Here is a 16,819-nt window from a genome sequence, read left to right as displayed (position 1 = left end):
ATCTCTGTAGTAGAGTTTTCAATCAAAAAGCAAAAGTATAACACACGATGATGATCACATTCACCTTCCACAGAGGTTTCTAAAGCTAAATGAAGTTATTTTATTAAAACCTAACGAAGGATGTCTGAGCCAAAACTGGGTGAAAACAGGACGTGGATCCAGCAAGTCACAGGACCTGAAAGTTTGTCATGAGCTGAAAACCGTCTGACGTCGCTGAAAAGAAGACGGACTTTGCTCCACTTGCTCTCTTTAAAAAAGCCTCCTCTCTCGGCCGCTCCTCCACACGCGGCTGCCGTCGCCTCAGCAGCAGGGATGTCGAACGTCGACCGGCTCATGGAGAGCGTCGGAGAATTCGGGCCCTTCCAGAAGAAGATCGGCACCGTCGGCTCTCTTCCACTGGCCCTCTTTGCCTTCGTGCTGGTGTCCGTTGTTTTCTTGGGCCACACTCCGGATCACTGGTGCCGGACTCCGGAGTCCGAGCGGCTCCGGGAGCGCTGCGGCTGGACGGAGGCCGAGGTGCGGGAGGCCACCGTGCCTCGAGCCACAGGGTCGGCCTCCTTCAGCCGCTGCGAGAGGCTCCAGCTGGACCGGGTGGAGTGTGACCAGCCGATTTCCAACACGACCCGGTCGGTGGCGTGCGACGGCGGGTGGGTGTTCGACGGCAGCCGCACGACAACTGTCACCGAGGTTGGTTCAGTTTTGTCCTGCCTGACAGCATTAACTACGTCACATTATATTCCAATACAAGTCGGCTTTTCTCGCTGCCACCAGCTTGAAATTGCAAAAACTGATCTGATTTGAATTTCTTCCAGTTTTCCTTGGTTTGTGAGCGATCCTGGCTCGCTGATCTGAATCAGGTTTCCCTGGCTGTTGGATTCTTTATCAGCGCCTTCATCACCGGCTATCTTTCTGACAGGTGGGTCGCGTGTCAGTTTAGAAGCGGCTGTTTCTCATTTCCCGCCGCCTGCATGACTTGACATGTCATCATTAGTTACGGAGGCTCCACGCTGCTTTCCCAGGTTTGGGAGGAAGTCATGTTTCATTGCGACGATGCTCGGCGTGGGTCTCTTGGGGATCGGAGCCATGCTGTCGCCATCGTACCCGGTGCTGCTCCTTTTCCGGTTTTTACAAGGATTTTGTGGAAAGGGAGCGATGTCAACCGCATTTATCCTCGGTATGTTGAAATGAGAGAAGTTATACTTTCATTGTGTTACCACCTGATACAGTATTATGAAATTGCATCAGTTTCATTAAAGTAGTTTTCCACACAGTTCTGGAGTTCTTTGGATCCAGAAACAGGAAATTTGTGTCCATGATGAATCGGACTTTCTACTCCGCGGGGATGGTCATCCTGCCCATGCTGGCCTACGCCGTGTCCTCCTGGAGGACTCTGCAGCTGGTCATGAGTCTTCCCTGCATCCTGTTTGTCTCATACTACTGGTATGAGGATTATTGACATCTGACGTCACTCTGATGATGATGGTGATGATGATGAAGAAGCTGTATCCACCTGAGGTGTGTCTGCTTTGATTGAGGCTCATTCCTGAATCACCGCGCTGGCTGTTTTCCCGGAACAGAACGGCGGAGGCCATGAAAGTCACCGCGGAAATTGCAAAATGCAACGGGACGTCTCTACCACAAAATCTTCCAGAGGTAATGTAGTTTACTTAAAGGTGCATTAAGGAGTTTGCACATTTTATGCAAAACAGCGCCCCCTGCAGGCCTTGGGTGTAACTGCAGCTTAGTGAAACACTCGTGCCTGAGGCTTGCGTCCATGTACGTGTACGGAAGAAGTAGCGCTCAAGTAAAATTTAAGTTTCTTTTGCCTGCGTGGAGTCTGTGCTGGAGTTGTGGCAGTGCTAGAAGCCAGTCTTTTATTACTTTCCGGAAGATCCATCTGGCAGATTAATGGCGGACAAAACGAAACCTAACTAAATCAGGCCAGCGGGAGCGCGCACTACGTCATATCATCTCAAATTCTCCCCCAAAAAATTGTGGTGCCGGACCGGCACTGCAACTTTCAAGTAACAATTTAGCGCTGTTAGAGGTACTTACAATGAATATGTCAGGGCACATTGTACACATCATTGAATATTTGTAACATATTTATGGTGAAAAATAAGTATTTTTAAAGTTCAAAGACTCCTTAATGCACCTTTAAAGATAAAAAAAGTTGCATTGGAGGATATAATTATTTTGAAGCTTCATTATTTTGCTTAAATTCATGATGTTTCTTAAGATATAATCAAAGAGGAACTGATTTATTTATGGTGAGAAAACTTGACATAACATGAAAACATGTGGAAGCTGATCGAATAAAGCGTTTCACTGAGGAATACATACACCATCGACTTAGAGAGTTCATGAATAGGGAAACTCAAGCGTGTCATCCAGATCATAAAAAACACTGCGAGGAGCCTAGAAATGTATTCTAACAGACTAATTTACAATGTGACATGTCAGAGAAAGAGATCTGCTCAGTCTGCACCACAGTGGCTGCTGTTATTGTGTTGATTTCATGCTACGAAACGAAACTGCCGTGCATTTTTTTTTTAACAAGTATTCAGATATTTATCTAATAAATGGATGATCTACATGACTTCAGATAACGCTACTGGGGGAAAACAAAGAAGCACCCCCGGTCTCCACCATGGATTTGTTCACGGCGCCAACTATAAGAAAAAACACATTAATATTAATCTATGCCTGGTAAGTCAGTTTCATACAGGCCGTATCGATTGTTGCTGCAGGTTTTAACTGTGATTTAAATTGGACACATTACTGTTTTTACTCAGGTTTACAAGCACAGTTGTGTTTCAAGGCCTTGTCCTGCGGCTAGGAATCGTAGGAGGTAATCTCTTCTTGGATTTCCTAATCTCTGCTGTGGTGGAGCTTCCCACCGGACTCATCTTCTATCTGCTGGTCGACAGAGTGGGGCGCCGCTCCCTCATGGCCATCGCTAACTTAACGGGAGGCGTCGCCTGCCTCGCAGTGCCATTTGTGCCTGCTGGTAGGGTAAACGCCGAATTATGACTACAAACGTGAATCTTCACTTGGCGAAGTCATGCAGGTCTTTGTGTTTTCATTTTTATGCCTTCTCCACAGAATATTCCTTCTTGAAAAAGTTGACGGCGATCATAGGCAGACTTGCGATCGTCATCGGAATAGAGACGCTGAACTTCGCGAACGCGGAGATGTATCCAACACCTCTGAGGTGTGAAATCATGCAGCGTTGATTTGGGGTTTTTTTTTTCGCCGAGCTGTGAGAACTGACAAGCAGGTTGTACTGGATGTGAAAACGACATTATGAACCAGAAAAAGACTTCAGAAATGTGTTTGCCAGTGAAGGTTTTAACAAGAAAGTAAGATTCTCAGAGTAACTTTGTGTAAGGTCACAGCGATGTGCTTGCATTTAGTAAGAAATATTTGGAGGGGCTGCAAATAGACATTTACAGGAAAACTGCATCAGAACAGCCAAGATCCAAAAGTTTCTAACTCTGGCTCTGAACACGTATCCAACAAACTGTGCAACATTTCTGGAATGACAAGTGCTGAAGTTTTTTTCCCTCCTGTCTGTGTGCCAGCTGAACCAGGACGTGCAACTTGTTTTCTTCAAAAACCTACTTCACAAAACCAAATGCAACTTCAGGCCATACATACCGCGCAGGAAATAGCTGAAGGAGTAAAATGAAGCATGAGCTGTAACGTACAGAAAAGAAAACAAAAAAGCAAAAATATGTGGTTCAACACCACAGAGGATATTTGATATTATTCTTATTTTATTCTATTCTATTTATCTTATTTCTAGAAATGTCAGATCCTTGTTTCCTTTTCTTGCAGAAACGTGGGTGTGTCAGTGTGTTCATCAGCCAGTGACTTCGGAGCGATCGTGGCCCCGTTTCTACTCTACAGACTGGCAACAATCTGGAAGGAGCTGCCACTTCTTCTCTACGGTAATCTCCGTTTTTCCACCTGCCGCCATCGTCATGTATTAAAATAAGATGAAGAAGATACACTCGGGGTTGTTTGCCCTCTGAGTAAAAAACAAATGCCACACTGGGCGCCAGGTGTCATGTCGGTGCTGTACAGCGGTCTGGTCATGATGCTACCTGAGATGAGAGGAGTCGCCCTGCCGGCCACCATGGAGGACGTGGAAAATCTAGAGAGGTAAATGGTTTTAATAGATTTTACATTATCAACGTATTCATCTTATCTCTGATGATCAGACATTTTTCAGTAATATCACAAGATAACAGACAACCAAGAACCTGCATACAGGAATTTAAACTTCGATTTGCAAACACTGACACTGTGCTTTTTTGATATATCTGTGTTTTCTTGACAGGAGGACGGAAGAAAGTGTCTTCAGTACAGAACCTCTGAGGAGCGGGAGCTGAAGTACTTTCCCTGGATGCCCTGTGTTTACATTCCACACGGTGTCCCACTGCCATCGCTGCACTCAAGGACTGTACAGTGGATGTTGTTGTTGCACAAATTGTGTTACATTAGTTTGAGTTTTTCTTTCTCTTTTTCTTTTTTTTTGAATCAAGGAAATTAAGAGGGAAAAACAAGCTCCGCTTCTTTGCAGCCTCACACCTCAGCAGTGCTAATTTTCAGCAGAGGAAATTATTTTTGTCCTGTCTGGTGACGTTATGTCGCCTCGGGCTGATTTGCTGTTAAAGAGTCGACAATTTTTTTTTTTTTTTTTTTTGGTGTTACACAGCTCTGTTAAGTTTTCAGTGTTGTGTTTGTCTCTTCCCAGGTTGGATGTCTGTATTTCATTTAACGAAATGAAATGAAATTTATTGAATACATGCTTCCGTTTTTGTACAACCACTATGTTCCACATATACATAAAAAATATATTCAAAAGGAATGGGAAGAAGTGTTAACTTACAAGCCCCATCCCTTAACACTGAAAACATCCAGTTTTGCCGCCACGTGGCTATTTGCGAAGCCCTTGTGCGATTCGACAAGATTAGAGCAAGATCTCCGAATTCCATCAAAGCAACCCTGACATATTATTTCTCTGTGACATGAAGCTTCGCTGTTGTCATAAAACTGTTAATCACACAAAAAAAGTCACAAAACTGCACACAATAATGAATACACATGAAAGTGAGCAGTGTCTCTCACACACACACACACACACAGTGGATCACACCTGCAGCTAAAAATACACCAAAACAAACCCACTATTTACTCCTCTTTGAATACTGCTTCCTTAAATCCTTAATACTGCAGCACCTAGCCAGATCAGGAAATGATTAACGATTGTGAATTCAGGGCCTGTTTATGAAGAAAGTCTTGAGTTTGATGCCTTTTTTCTGTCAAATTAAACCTATAATATTCTCATCTTCATGTATCTCTATCGGAAGTCGTGATGCAGGAATCTGAATCCAGTCCAGCTGAGACGCAGGATCACACCAGACAGGCTCATCGCAGGTCCAACGTCACGAGACACAACATCACTGACGCACACGTTCACATCTGAAGCCACGGAGATGGATTTCTTAATATAGTCCACGACACACACTGGGAGAACACGCATACTGCCTGGATTCAGACCGAGGTTCTGTGAGGTAACTGTAACTAACCACGTTAGCTGGTATTTGACTTATTTCACCTTTAGAAGTCTCACTTCGATCAAGTTGTTCAAAATAGATCTGGCCGAGGTCCAAAAAACACCAAAAATCTGAAAAAAGTTGTATACTTATTTCAGTATTTTCCCGTTTCCCATTAATCCATGCCTCAATGCATCGCCAGTCATCATCTCTCCTTCTCCTCCTAAACCATCTTCTCTGCATATCCCATCATGCAGACAACAATACCCCTGATTGTTTTAGGTTTCTTCTTAAAGCTATACTGTATATATAATTGAGGGTTGTTTTTGTTCGTCCTTTTGTTCCATTGAAGATTTACCCAGAGCGCTTTGGGAGCCGCCAACAAAAGCTGCCCCACATACATGGCGCTGGCTGAATGGGCTGACATGTAACCAGAAATTGTGCCGAAAATCACTGGTATGCATGAGAAGTGGGATTCCCTCAGGCGTAAAAAATGTTGCACGAAAAAAACCAAAAAAACAAAAAGGGGATGATAATCTCCAGTGAGGAGGGTGGAAATACTTCCAGGACTGCTGTCAGCTTGAGATCAAGTCCTCTGCGGTGTTGTTAAATCATTTTATAAGCAGTGTAATTGTACGGCCCTTCTCTTCTGGAGCTAATGAGAAAATGACAGAGTGGGTTTGGCGGAGGACTATAAAGCCGGGAATCGCTTGCCTGTGTCAGACGTATGATTAGGAAACTGTTTGCCTCACATAACAAAGACCCACTGACCTGTTAAATGAGGGCAGAGGGGCGTGGGGGGCTTGAACAGGGGGTGAGGATGTGAAAATGGGCAATTATGTTTAAAAAACTCTCTGCAGAGGACAATGAGCACATAACCAACTGGGAATAGCTCGGAGAAAGGCGTCGGAGCCCCGGCAGAAGTTCTGCTTACGGAATATTTCGCTCTTGACTGGCGTTTTTACCAAAGAGGATTTAACTGAAGATTAACTGAAGAAAAAAAATGCCTGAGAACGAAGAACGAGAGAAACTAGCCAAAGTCATCCGGCAGTGGAACAACACCAGGCTGGATCTGTTTGAAATCAGCCAACCTGATGAGGTGAGTCGCCTGCTTCACGTTTCAATACAGAGCCGTTACAGTGAATCAATGAATCAAACCAGTGCCGTGAACAAATAAATAGATGAACAAACTTTTGACTGAATCAGTCAAATCAGAGTCCTCGTCCACTGCTCGCTGGGCTCCAGCCCCCGCTTGTTCCCCGCTCCCCCTGAACAGAATCTAAACAGCAGAGAAGATGGATGGATGTTTGTAGTGATCCAGAAAACTCGATCTAGCAATACTCCTGACCGTGCAATGAGTCAGGAACTCCGATGCATTCAGGAGGGCACCGCTTTGACCCGAGGAAAACAAACGATATGCCAAGCTCTCACTGCTCTGTTCGTCTTCAGGTTTCTTGTTGCTGCGTGTGATTTACGTCAGGCATTATAATCCCGATGACCATCTTATGTAACTGTTATAACCATATTGCTGAATGGAACTGAAATGACTTGAGTTTGAAAAATAGTTCTGAAGCTGAGTGGGTGTTCTGAACGCTGTCATGATTAATATGTTGCAGAATCTTTGTACTTTGAACAGTAACTTCCTCTGTTTGTTTCAAAACTGGTGTTTAAAATTCAAACCTACTCCACTTTTGTTGCACACTAGAACTGAAGAGTATAAGTATCTCAGTAAAAGTGTATAAACACTCAAGAACAGAGGATTTCTCAAGGTGGCAACATTAACATTAGTTCTTAGAGGGATATTTCAGACTTCAAGAAGAGGAACTCGAGAGCAGGACTCTACTTTTCTGCATTAACCACGCCCATGACGTGTGAAGAACAAGCTGTGAGAATGAATGACTTTTTCCCTCACATCTCCGGGAGAGAGAGAGGAAACGTCTCTGCTTTGCTGGGTGTATAAACCCTAACTGTAGAAATGTCAGACTAAGATGAACCATGAGGGTCTGTTTGAATCGATCATTCTTGAATATTAAATGTTTGCGTTATGAAAAGTAGTGGAGCGCCTCAATGTGCTACAAATAGCTTTGGTTTCTGCTCTCAGGGTATTTTTTTCACTGTCATTCTTTGCTGAGACCAGACGTTCTTGTCATATAATTCAACTGCACTTTGTTTTATAGAGTCAGATTTAACTCAATAGTTGACTTTTGACTTCTTGTCAGTGCAGTCATAAAAGTTTGAGGAACTGTTTAAATTCCTCCAAAAAACATGCACTTATAAGGAGAAAACTGGATTTTTCTGTTGTCAAAGTCAATATTTAATTCTTTCATTTAGCAGAAAATTGAACGGCTATCTATCATTAAAACTGCTTTCTGTTGTCAGAACCTGGAGTTTCACGGCGTGATGCGCTTCTACCTTGACGACCACGCTGAGGGCAACGTGGCCACGAAGTGCCTCCGAGTTTGCAGCAGCTCCCCGACTCGCGAGGTCGTTGAAATTCTGTCCGAGAAATTCAGGCCTGACATGAAAATGCTGACGACCAGCTATTCCCTGTATGAGATCCACACCAGTAAAGGTATAATCCAAATAAACTGACTTTTAGTTCTGCTGCATTCAGTGAATTCCTTCCAGGTGAAACTGATGGTGGGACTCTGTTCTCTCTATTTGACTGTTTTGAAAAAGAGCGTAAACTGGATTTGGATGAGAGACCTTTACTTGTCCAATTAAACTGGAACTCAGACAACAGAGAGGGTAGATTTGTCCTCAGGAAAGACAAGGACAGTGTGGAGGTGAGTGAACATTTAGTCTGCCTGAAGATGAAATCCTTCATCTATATATATATATATATATATATATATATATATATATGCAAATTGTTAAGTGCGCATTTTCACATGTATTTGCTGTTTTCATGTGTTAAATTAATAAGGAAAACTGTCACGAGAAAGAAAAAGGAGGAGTGATCAAAAACTTTAAGAGGACGCTGTCGAAGAAAGGAAAGAAGAAAGAGAAGAACAGAGGAGCGGCCGACACGCTGTCCGAGGATGAGAGCGGGTGAAAAGCTCCACTGTTTACATTCAGCTCGCTGCATCGAAGAGGAAAACAAACGACAAATAACTCATCTGCCGTCTATTTCCAGGCCAACTGAAAATCCAGTGAACAACGGCAGTGTCCGTTTGTCCGACAACGAGGCGCGAAAACTGTGCTCGGAGAAAAAACGGCCGGAGAAAGCAGCTGCAGCTGGTATTTGACCTTTAACCTGCAGCTGCTGCGTTCATGCACATATCAATGATTCGCCCTGCAGTGACTCGCGTTTCTCTTTTTCAGACCGGCCTGGATTACCAGTCGGAGTCAAATTCTCTGATAACTGTGAGTACGGAGCAAAACGTGATGAGTGCAAAGTGATAAATGTCCAGTTGTAACCTCACTGCGTTTCCCCGCCTCTCGCACCGTCGTCCTGCCCCCTGCCGGTGGGCCTCGCAGCCGAGGAGCCCTTCCTGTCCGCAGTCATAAATTACACCAACAGCTCCACGGTTCATTTCAAGCTCTCACCTGCGTACATCCTCTACGCCGCGGGCCGCTTCGCTCTGCAGCGCCATCACGGCCGAGGCTCCCCGCCCGCGGGACGCCTGCACCGCGTGACCTCCATCAGCAGCAAGATGGTGGCCATGACAGGGAAGGTCATCCAGGCAAGTCCGCGACAACTTCGCTCACTCCTGCAGAAAGGAAACGGAATATAATGCCACATTTATGCAAATATTTCAAAATTCAAATGTTATTATTCCCTTTAAAACAAATCAAAGTCAAGTTACTTTACTAGTTTTTTTGAGCAAATCAGTTTTCACACGTCTTTATGTGTTGCTTATTGTGACACCTTCTTCCCTCTTCCAGAGGCAGCAGAGCATCGCCGGGGCGCTGGCCTTCTGGTTGGCCAACTCCTCTGAGCTGCTGAACTTCCTCAAGCATGACGAAGACCTGAGTCCGCTGACGCAGCAGAGCCAGCTGGAGCTGTCCCGCCTGGTGCACAGAGCCTACAGGTACCCCGTAAAACCTAAATGAATATGGAGGAAATGCAACATGAACTCTGCAGCCAAGGATAACTTTAACAGGTCAACTGAAGTGTAATTATCAACCAATAATTACTGACAAATTTAACTGTATAAAAGCCGAAGATGTTTAAAGTGGCACTATATAATATATCGATGGACACTGGGTGGCACTGCTGAGTCAGCTTTATCAGTGGACTTTCAGAGTTTTGCTGATATCGATGGTAACATCAAGATAAGATTCATTCAGCTTATTATTAAAGATTATATTAATTTACATTCAACTTATATAGATTTTTAATGACATAAATGTCAGTTCCTAGGTTTTATCAGGCAAGAATTAAATGTTGCTCAGCTCTGAATCTTTTAGTGCATGCTGTGCTTCATTCCTTACAGTTTCCTGCTGCAGTGTTTGCAAAATGAATTAAGGAAGCATTTGCCAACGTTTCTGATTGATCCTGAGCAACACGGCCCGCTGCCACCTGGTATCGGTACTTGTCTGGATATTTATACTACAAACACGATTATTTGATTCAGTTCTTTGCTTTTGAAAGTCACATGACTTGAAGTTCCTCTCCCGCTGTGAACAGAGATGGTGCTGAACACCCTGATGAACGCCATGTCCCTGCTGCGGCGCTGTCGGGTCAACCCGGCCCTCACCATCCAGCTCTTCTCCCAGCTCTTCCATTTCATCAGCGCCTGGCTCTTCAACCGGCTCATGAACCCGGAGGACGGCGCTCCGGGGCTGCGCTCCCACTACTGGGGGGCCGCCCTCCGTCAGAGGCTCTCCGCCATCGAGGCCTGGGCGGAGAGGCAGGGCCTGGAGCTGGCCGCCGACTGCCACCTGGGACACGTCGTCCAGGTGTGTGAAACTCTGCACACAGCGTGAAACGCATGAAATCAATGGGGAAAAGTTTCAATGGCCAAATAAACCAGAATCAAGTGTTTTTCCTGAGAACAGTTCAGTGTGTTTGCCAGATCATACATTTGTGAGCTCTCAGGATTCATTCACAATGTGGAAGCGCATGATTCACTTGGTACAAGCTGTTAAAATAGCATTGCCCGCCTGTTTCTAGGCAACCACGCTCCTGACCATGAATAAGTACTCGATGCAGGACACGAAGGACATCCAGAGTACCTGTTTCAAGTTGAACTCACTGCAGCTGCAGATGCTGCTCTCCGGCTACCTCTACGCAACCGACGAGCCGCACATCCCCCCCGTGAGTACCTCCAGTCTGCCCCCGCCACCCCTCCCGGGCGCACGGAGCCATTCAGGCCGGTTCCGGCGTCAACAGGAACGGGAGACAGAAACCAGACGGCTCATTTCATAACACAGATTCAGCGGCTGGGAGTGTTTTGAAGCAAGACTTAAAGTGAGAGCTCATGAGTGCAGCGGCCGCTTCAACGGGAGCTCGGCTGTATAGATTTAATGGCATGAATAATTAAAACTGATGAATATGATCATAAATAATGTATGGATGATGTTTAAGTGAGTTGTCACATTATCCCATTGCTTTTGAAGGAAGCCTGTGAAGATTATCAGTCATCCAGGTCATGTTACATCTGGTGAGATCAGGAGGACGGCTGCATTCGCTTCATGAGTTCGCTGATAAGGGGTGAAATGCCTTCAGCGTCGAGCAATTTCTCTTGCATTTATAACATGATTAACTATTTTGAATGAGCTACTTTTCGTAATATCATGGCGAATGTGAGATGAACAGGGGAGAAAGAGAGAAAAAAAAAACTATTCCCTGTGACATAAAAAATTAAAGAGCATCAAATTTCCGACGGGGCTGAGATAGGATACATTTTCGATTCAGTTCAGACAACCTTGGAAAACACTTATGGGCAATCCTTTGTTGCTTTCTGGTGCATAGACACAAGTCTCATAAACAAATACATGGATTGTGGATAAAATTCTGAGGAACATTTTGTTTTAATAGGAAATGTACAAGGTAAAAGACAGCACCAGTATTAGATATTATTACTGTAAACTAACAAAATGGGAGCTGCAGAGACTGTGTGTATTTCTCTGGCTACCACACACTGGTTTCCTGGATGAAAAAATGATCACAACTTAATAATGGTGTTCAATGCAAACATCATGAGAAATGCAAGAAAATACAATCAAAACAATAAATGCTTCCTGACACCAAGGCCACCCAGATGTCTCTAAAAACGGCTTTGGACCCTCAGAAAAATGCTATAATATACTACAAAATAACCATTAGTTCATCCAAGACCTTTAATTCCTTAACACGGATAAAATGACAGGACGTTCAGTCATGAAAATCTTGTGAAATGTTGGATCATTTTTATGACTCATTTGTTTTCTTTGTATTGGTGCCTACTCATTACCTCATCGTGTTAGTCGCTGATCAATTATTCAAACTTTTCCGTGCTTTGAATATGTTTCCCAACACTTGGCTGTTAATATTTTCACTCATTTGACTCGTAAGATTTTTAGCACTAGAAGTACACACACAATCCTCACATCAGCTTTTAGGATGAATGAAGCCAAAGCTGAAGTGAACTGAGAAATTAATCAACTGAGGAAACATTTACTTCCTCTAAATGTTTGAAGATATTGGCACAAAAGCATTTGATTGAGAAATATAGGCATCGCTATCGTCTTTTTCACACATTTACATGATTCTACTGTGTGCATGTACATATTATGAGCACTAACGTACTGCTTTACAGCGGCCATGTTTACTCTTTTCAACCTGAAAGCAAGCAAACACACCAAAGTAGCAGTCGGGCCTTCACGTCTGGAAATGTGGCCACCTGAAGGGCGAAATGACTGCAGCATAATTTTTCAGCTTCCAGGACTCAATCCAGCTGGAAATCTCCCAAACTCACCTCTGGTCCTAATGCCTCAAACCCAATGAAGATGTGCGGCATCAGAGCATCATTAGTCTGCCGCCCATCTCTGCAGGGAGTCGGAGTTCAGGGTCAGTCTTCAGGTTTTTTGCTCAGAAAGTGGCAGCAGTCAGATTGGATGTCCCCCTCCACGCCGCTGCCCCGTCACGCCGCTGACAAACGCCAATCTGCTTGATACACCGGATCGACCTCTTCCCTGAAATATTTCCGCCGCCTGTCATTCCCGCTGCAGGATTTGATCGATGCCGTGGTGACGGCTGCCGAGGCCTCGGCGGATAACCTGATTCGGAGCGAAGGACGGGACATCCAGCTGGAGGAGAGCCTCGACCTCCATCTGCCCTTCCTGCTGCCGGAGGGAGGATACTCCTGTGACACAGTGAGAGGAATCCCTCAAGGCTTTACAGAGTTTTTGGAGCCAATATGTCAGAAAGGTATGGGATTTTTCTATCAGAAGCATGATTCCCGCCTGATCTTCATGACAAATAACATCCACCCCTCGCAGGTCTCTGCTCTTTGACCTCCCAGCATAACCCTAAAGGTGACTGGACCGTGTTCTTCAGCGAGTCTGCTCCTCCTCAACAGAACACATACTTGGTAAACACAAATCCTCCGTGGCCTCGGATGATTTCAAGCATGATCTCACTCTGATATAAAACGGTGTATTGCATTTTCTTGGACAGGCGGCACACAGACAGCCGGAGATTGTTACCATCACCCTGAACAAACCCCTCAACAGTGGGATGGGGGTCAGCATTGTTGCTGCCAAGGTGACGTTCTTTTCCGGTCATTGTAACACCGAAAATATGCAAACAGATCTGAGTGAGCAAACAGCATCCCTCTTATTTCTCCACAGGGAGCAGGCCAGGGTAACCTTGGCATCTATATTAAATCTATTGTTAAGGGAGGGCCAGCTGAAATGGTGAGAACTTTCTCTGACAAACTTTTAAATGTGAAACTGAGAATTTTTTATGTATTTTTTTTGCTAAGATTTTAAGAAGAATTAAGTCATGTGCGTCTCTCCCTGTGTGCAGAATGGCGAGTTAACAGCTGGAGATCAGCTGCTCAGTGTCGACGGTCAGAGTCTGATTGGAGTCAGCCAAGAAAGGTAGCCAAATCCTCCACCAGCTGGAGAGGTCCGGTCTGTGTTGTCGGTCCAGATTAAAATGTCCTGGATTGATTACTCTCAAAATGAGATCCCTGACTGCGGCACTACCTGACCCCTCATCTGTCACAGGCCGGTTACGCTGACCTTTTACCAGCTTTGAAGTCGCATCGTCTGGGATTTCGGTTCCATTGTTGAACAAAACTCAACAAGAAACAAAATTTAGAAAATTAAGCTCTTTTCTATGCACAGATACTGCAAAAACATACTGCACTACAGACAACAGCCATATTCAAGATACTTAAATTAAACTTTTTATTGGTATATTGTAAGGTTTAGATTGAAATGTGAGAAAGTACAGAACATGTGTTGTTTGCAGTCCAAAACTTGAGTATCTTTGAAAAATGATTTTACTAAGATTCTGTTGACTGGTTGATGTGTTTAACAGTTTTTTGTGTGATTGATTGGAGTTCAGTGCCTCATAATCTGTCTTTCTGCAGAGCATGATAAAAGGAGTTTATCATAATCTGCTCATGTTGCTTCTGAAATGCTGCACAAAGCTTGACTGAAATATTGTTTCATAAATGCTGAGGATTGGTAAAATGTTGAAGACTCTGCAGACAAAAAATGAACAATAGTGATACAAAAACACAGCCAAACAGTGTGACACATTATGGAAGAAAAATAGGACTAATTTTTACAAAAGCCAAGTGAAAGAAGAAAGCCAGTGTTTCTGCTTGAAGTAAATCGCCTTCAAAAATTCCTCCATCATGAAAGAGTGTTTCATTGCATGAGAACATAACCGGACGAGAGCATTAAACAGTGGAGATGTACTCTCACTGCAGTCTCACAATTAATAAAGCCAGGAAATGAAGAAATAACCTGGTTACCTCACATTCATTTAGGGCAGCGGCGATCATGATGCAAACCGGCCCTGTTGTGACCTTACGGGTTGAAAAACTCGGCGCCAGCTACCGTGGCCTCGGGGCTCTGCTGAGGGAGCCAGCTCCACAAAGGACCGCAGGTTAGAGCCCGGCATGCAGCGAGAGAGAGCCGTCTTCGCCGTCCTTCCTTTAATTAAAAAACCTTTTCTTGCTTCACAAGGCGAAAGAGGCCAGGCTAAGCCGAACGCCGAAGCGTCGGTGCTGCGCGGCGACACGGATCCCGCTCCCTCGGAGCAGCTGCTCGGAAGCAGCAAAAGGAAGAAGGAGCAAATGATGCAGAGGAACAGACAACTTTATCGCTCCAGCCCCAACGTGAACAGTGGGTGCACCTCTGCTCTCATCATTCACCGCTGCCGGGAGCACAGACCACAATTTTTTAATGTGTAATGTTTAATGCTCGAGGGTGAGTCATAAAAAACAGCTCCAGCATTTTCATTCCCTCCTCATTTCTGCAGACTTTGGCCTGGAGGAGAAGGATGAACCTGCTGACCCAGTTGTGAGAGGAAACGTTGCTTCTGTTTCCAGTATCAATCTCTGCACCGAGGTGAGATTTCCCTCATGTTTCTCGCATGTCTGTTTTGTGCGCGGCGGTGGATTTGGAGGTTAGAGCGGCCGGGCTGGGACTGGCAGGGGTCAGGGTAGTAATCCCGCTGGGGGCGGTGTCAGGAAGGGCATTTGTGTGAAAACTTGTGCTGAGTCAAACATGCAGATCACGATCTGCTGTGGCGACCCCGGAAGGAAGCAGACGAAAGACAATCCAACACATCTTCAGCATCCATCGCCATCTTTTACTGAAAGGAGAGGTGGTTGTGCACTAAGAAATGTGAAAGTTTCATACTGTTGGGCAAATCTTTTACATTTTCCATCACACCTTACGCCATTTTTTCAAGCAGACAGACCTCTATTTTATGAAAAGGTGATATTTTTCCAACCATGTTTGATTTTCTAGACTTTATGGGAGAAAAAAAAAATACAAGCCTACTCTCAGAAAAATGCCACAGTTAAAGAAACGTCCTCTGAGTTGACCTCCCTTTCATTTCTTTTTTGTGTCTCCATTCAGACATTTCACCAAGGATATCTGACACTTCCAACCACTAAATCTCTGGACAAAAACAAATCTGAATCCAGTCAAACATTCAAAGTGTCTCTGAGACCTTCAGAGAGGCCGAATTCCTCTAAGAGGACATTTATGGTATGTTTTTATTTATTTATTAATTTTTTTTTTTTTTAAGAAAATTGCAAATATTTCCACTGCATATTTTCAGTAGTTCAATCCTCACAACGACAAATGGAGGAGGATTGAACAAGTGCAGCTCGGTGGACGCATTTAAAGTCTTTGTCTTCCCCTCCAGCGCCAAGCCCTCTCACAGGAGAACCTGTGTGTGGAGGGAGGACGCCCCCTGCTGGACACCAGGCAGAACATGTGGCCACAAAGGGACTCGGGTGCAACGCAAACTGCCAGCCACTATTCATCCTTCCCCATCCGCTCGAGTGTTTCTTCTCATGATATCCTGTCTGATAAGAGTCCTTCCACCAAACAGCCCCACGGAGGCCGTACGAGCTGCGCCGGCGTCTGGAGAACCCCGTTTTTACAAAATTCCACGCCCACGCCTTCGGTTCAGCCAATACGCATCGACATCCCTGTAACCAGGGCGGTGAACACGCAGGCGAATCCTCCGCTCATCACCTTTCAGCAAGGTTCTTCTCTGCTGGCGGCCAAGATCGGCCAAAACCACCATCTGAACGGACACAAGCAGAGTCCTCAAAGCCAAGCCGATCACATTTACGCATGTCCCACATCCGCGGTGAGGAGGCCGCCTCAGTCAACACAGCAGCAAAAATCCAACACACAAAGGGACGCAGCGGTCAAACCGCAGGTGAGCATCACGCCAACGAAACACGTTTCCTTCCAAGAGCCTCCAGCTCAACAGAGGAACAGCAGGCCAAACGACCCCCCGGCGCTGGGGGACCCGTGGAGGAGGGAGGCCCAGGAGAAGCTGGAGGAGCAGCAGAGGCTCCACATGGTGGAGCTGCTGGAGCAGGAGGTACAAGACCTCCAGGCCAAAGCCAGGCGCACGGCCGAGGAGAACGACCGACTCAGGAGGCTCAGCCTGGAGTGGCAGTTTCAGAAGAGACTGCGGGAAATTCAGCAGAGGGGAGACGAGGAGGAGGAGGAAGACGACGATTTGGACATGATGGTGACGCTGCAGCAGCTGGAGAAGCGAGCTCAAGTGAGGAGAAACACGGGGCGAGATCAGTGAGAGGACGCCGACCCAGGGTCGA

General features: G+C 45.3%; 2 protein-coding genes and 1 long non-coding RNA gene across 3 annotated transcripts; all 3 read left to right on the top strand.

The window, feature by feature from the left end:
• Positions 1–312: 312 nt before the first annotated feature.
• Positions 313–4,476, top strand: slc22a3 (solute carrier family 22 member 3). The gene is made up of 11 exons (XM_030116938.1): positions 313–687; positions 813–916; positions 1,020–1,174; positions 1,272–1,440; positions 1,536–1,653; positions 2,606–2,709; positions 2,796–3,010; positions 3,106–3,214; positions 3,841–3,953; positions 4,068–4,167; positions 4,346–4,476. Exons 1-11 carry the CDS (start codon positions 313–315, stop codon positions 4,395–4,397), a joined length of 1,614 nt encoding a protein of 537 aa, XP_029972798.1. The 3' UTR covers positions 4,398–4,476.
• A 2,091-nt stretch (positions 4,477–6,567) lies between these two features.
• On the top strand, positions 6,568–16,797 carry LOC115407124 (afadin-like). The gene is made up of 20 exons (XM_030117482.1): positions 6,568–6,663; positions 7,944–8,136; positions 8,244–8,365; positions 8,491–8,615; positions 8,701–8,804; positions 8,889–8,930; positions 9,045–9,250; positions 9,453–9,598; positions 10,004–10,098; positions 10,198–10,469; positions 10,684–10,827; positions 12,723–12,921; positions 12,993–13,084; positions 13,171–13,257; positions 13,344–13,409; positions 13,522–13,595; positions 14,498–14,616; positions 14,697–14,855; positions 14,992–15,080; positions 15,889–16,797. The coding sequence occupies exons 1-20, from the start codon at positions 6,568–6,570 to the stop codon at positions 16,795–16,797; spliced, it is 3,339 nt and encodes a 1,112-aa protein (XP_029973342.1).
• On the top strand, positions 14,753–15,722 carry LOC115406729 (uncharacterized). Its single transcript, XR_003933560.1, has 3 exons — positions 14,753–14,855; positions 14,992–15,080; positions 15,597–15,722. It is a non-coding gene; the product is annotated as an uncharacterized LOC115406729 (long non-coding RNA).
• Positions 16,798–16,819: the final 22 nt, after the last annotated feature.

The sequence above is a fragment of the Salarias fasciatus genome, chromosome 19 (genome assembly GCF_902148845.1).
Source record: "Salarias fasciatus chromosome 19, fSalaFa1.1, whole genome shotgun sequence".
In the NCBI taxonomy this organism is placed as follows: Eukaryota; Metazoa; Chordata; class Actinopteri; order Blenniiformes; family Blenniidae; genus Salarias; species Salarias fasciatus.
Note: the sequence above shows the minus strand (reverse complement) of the source record. Positions and strands in the feature narration are given on the sequence as shown.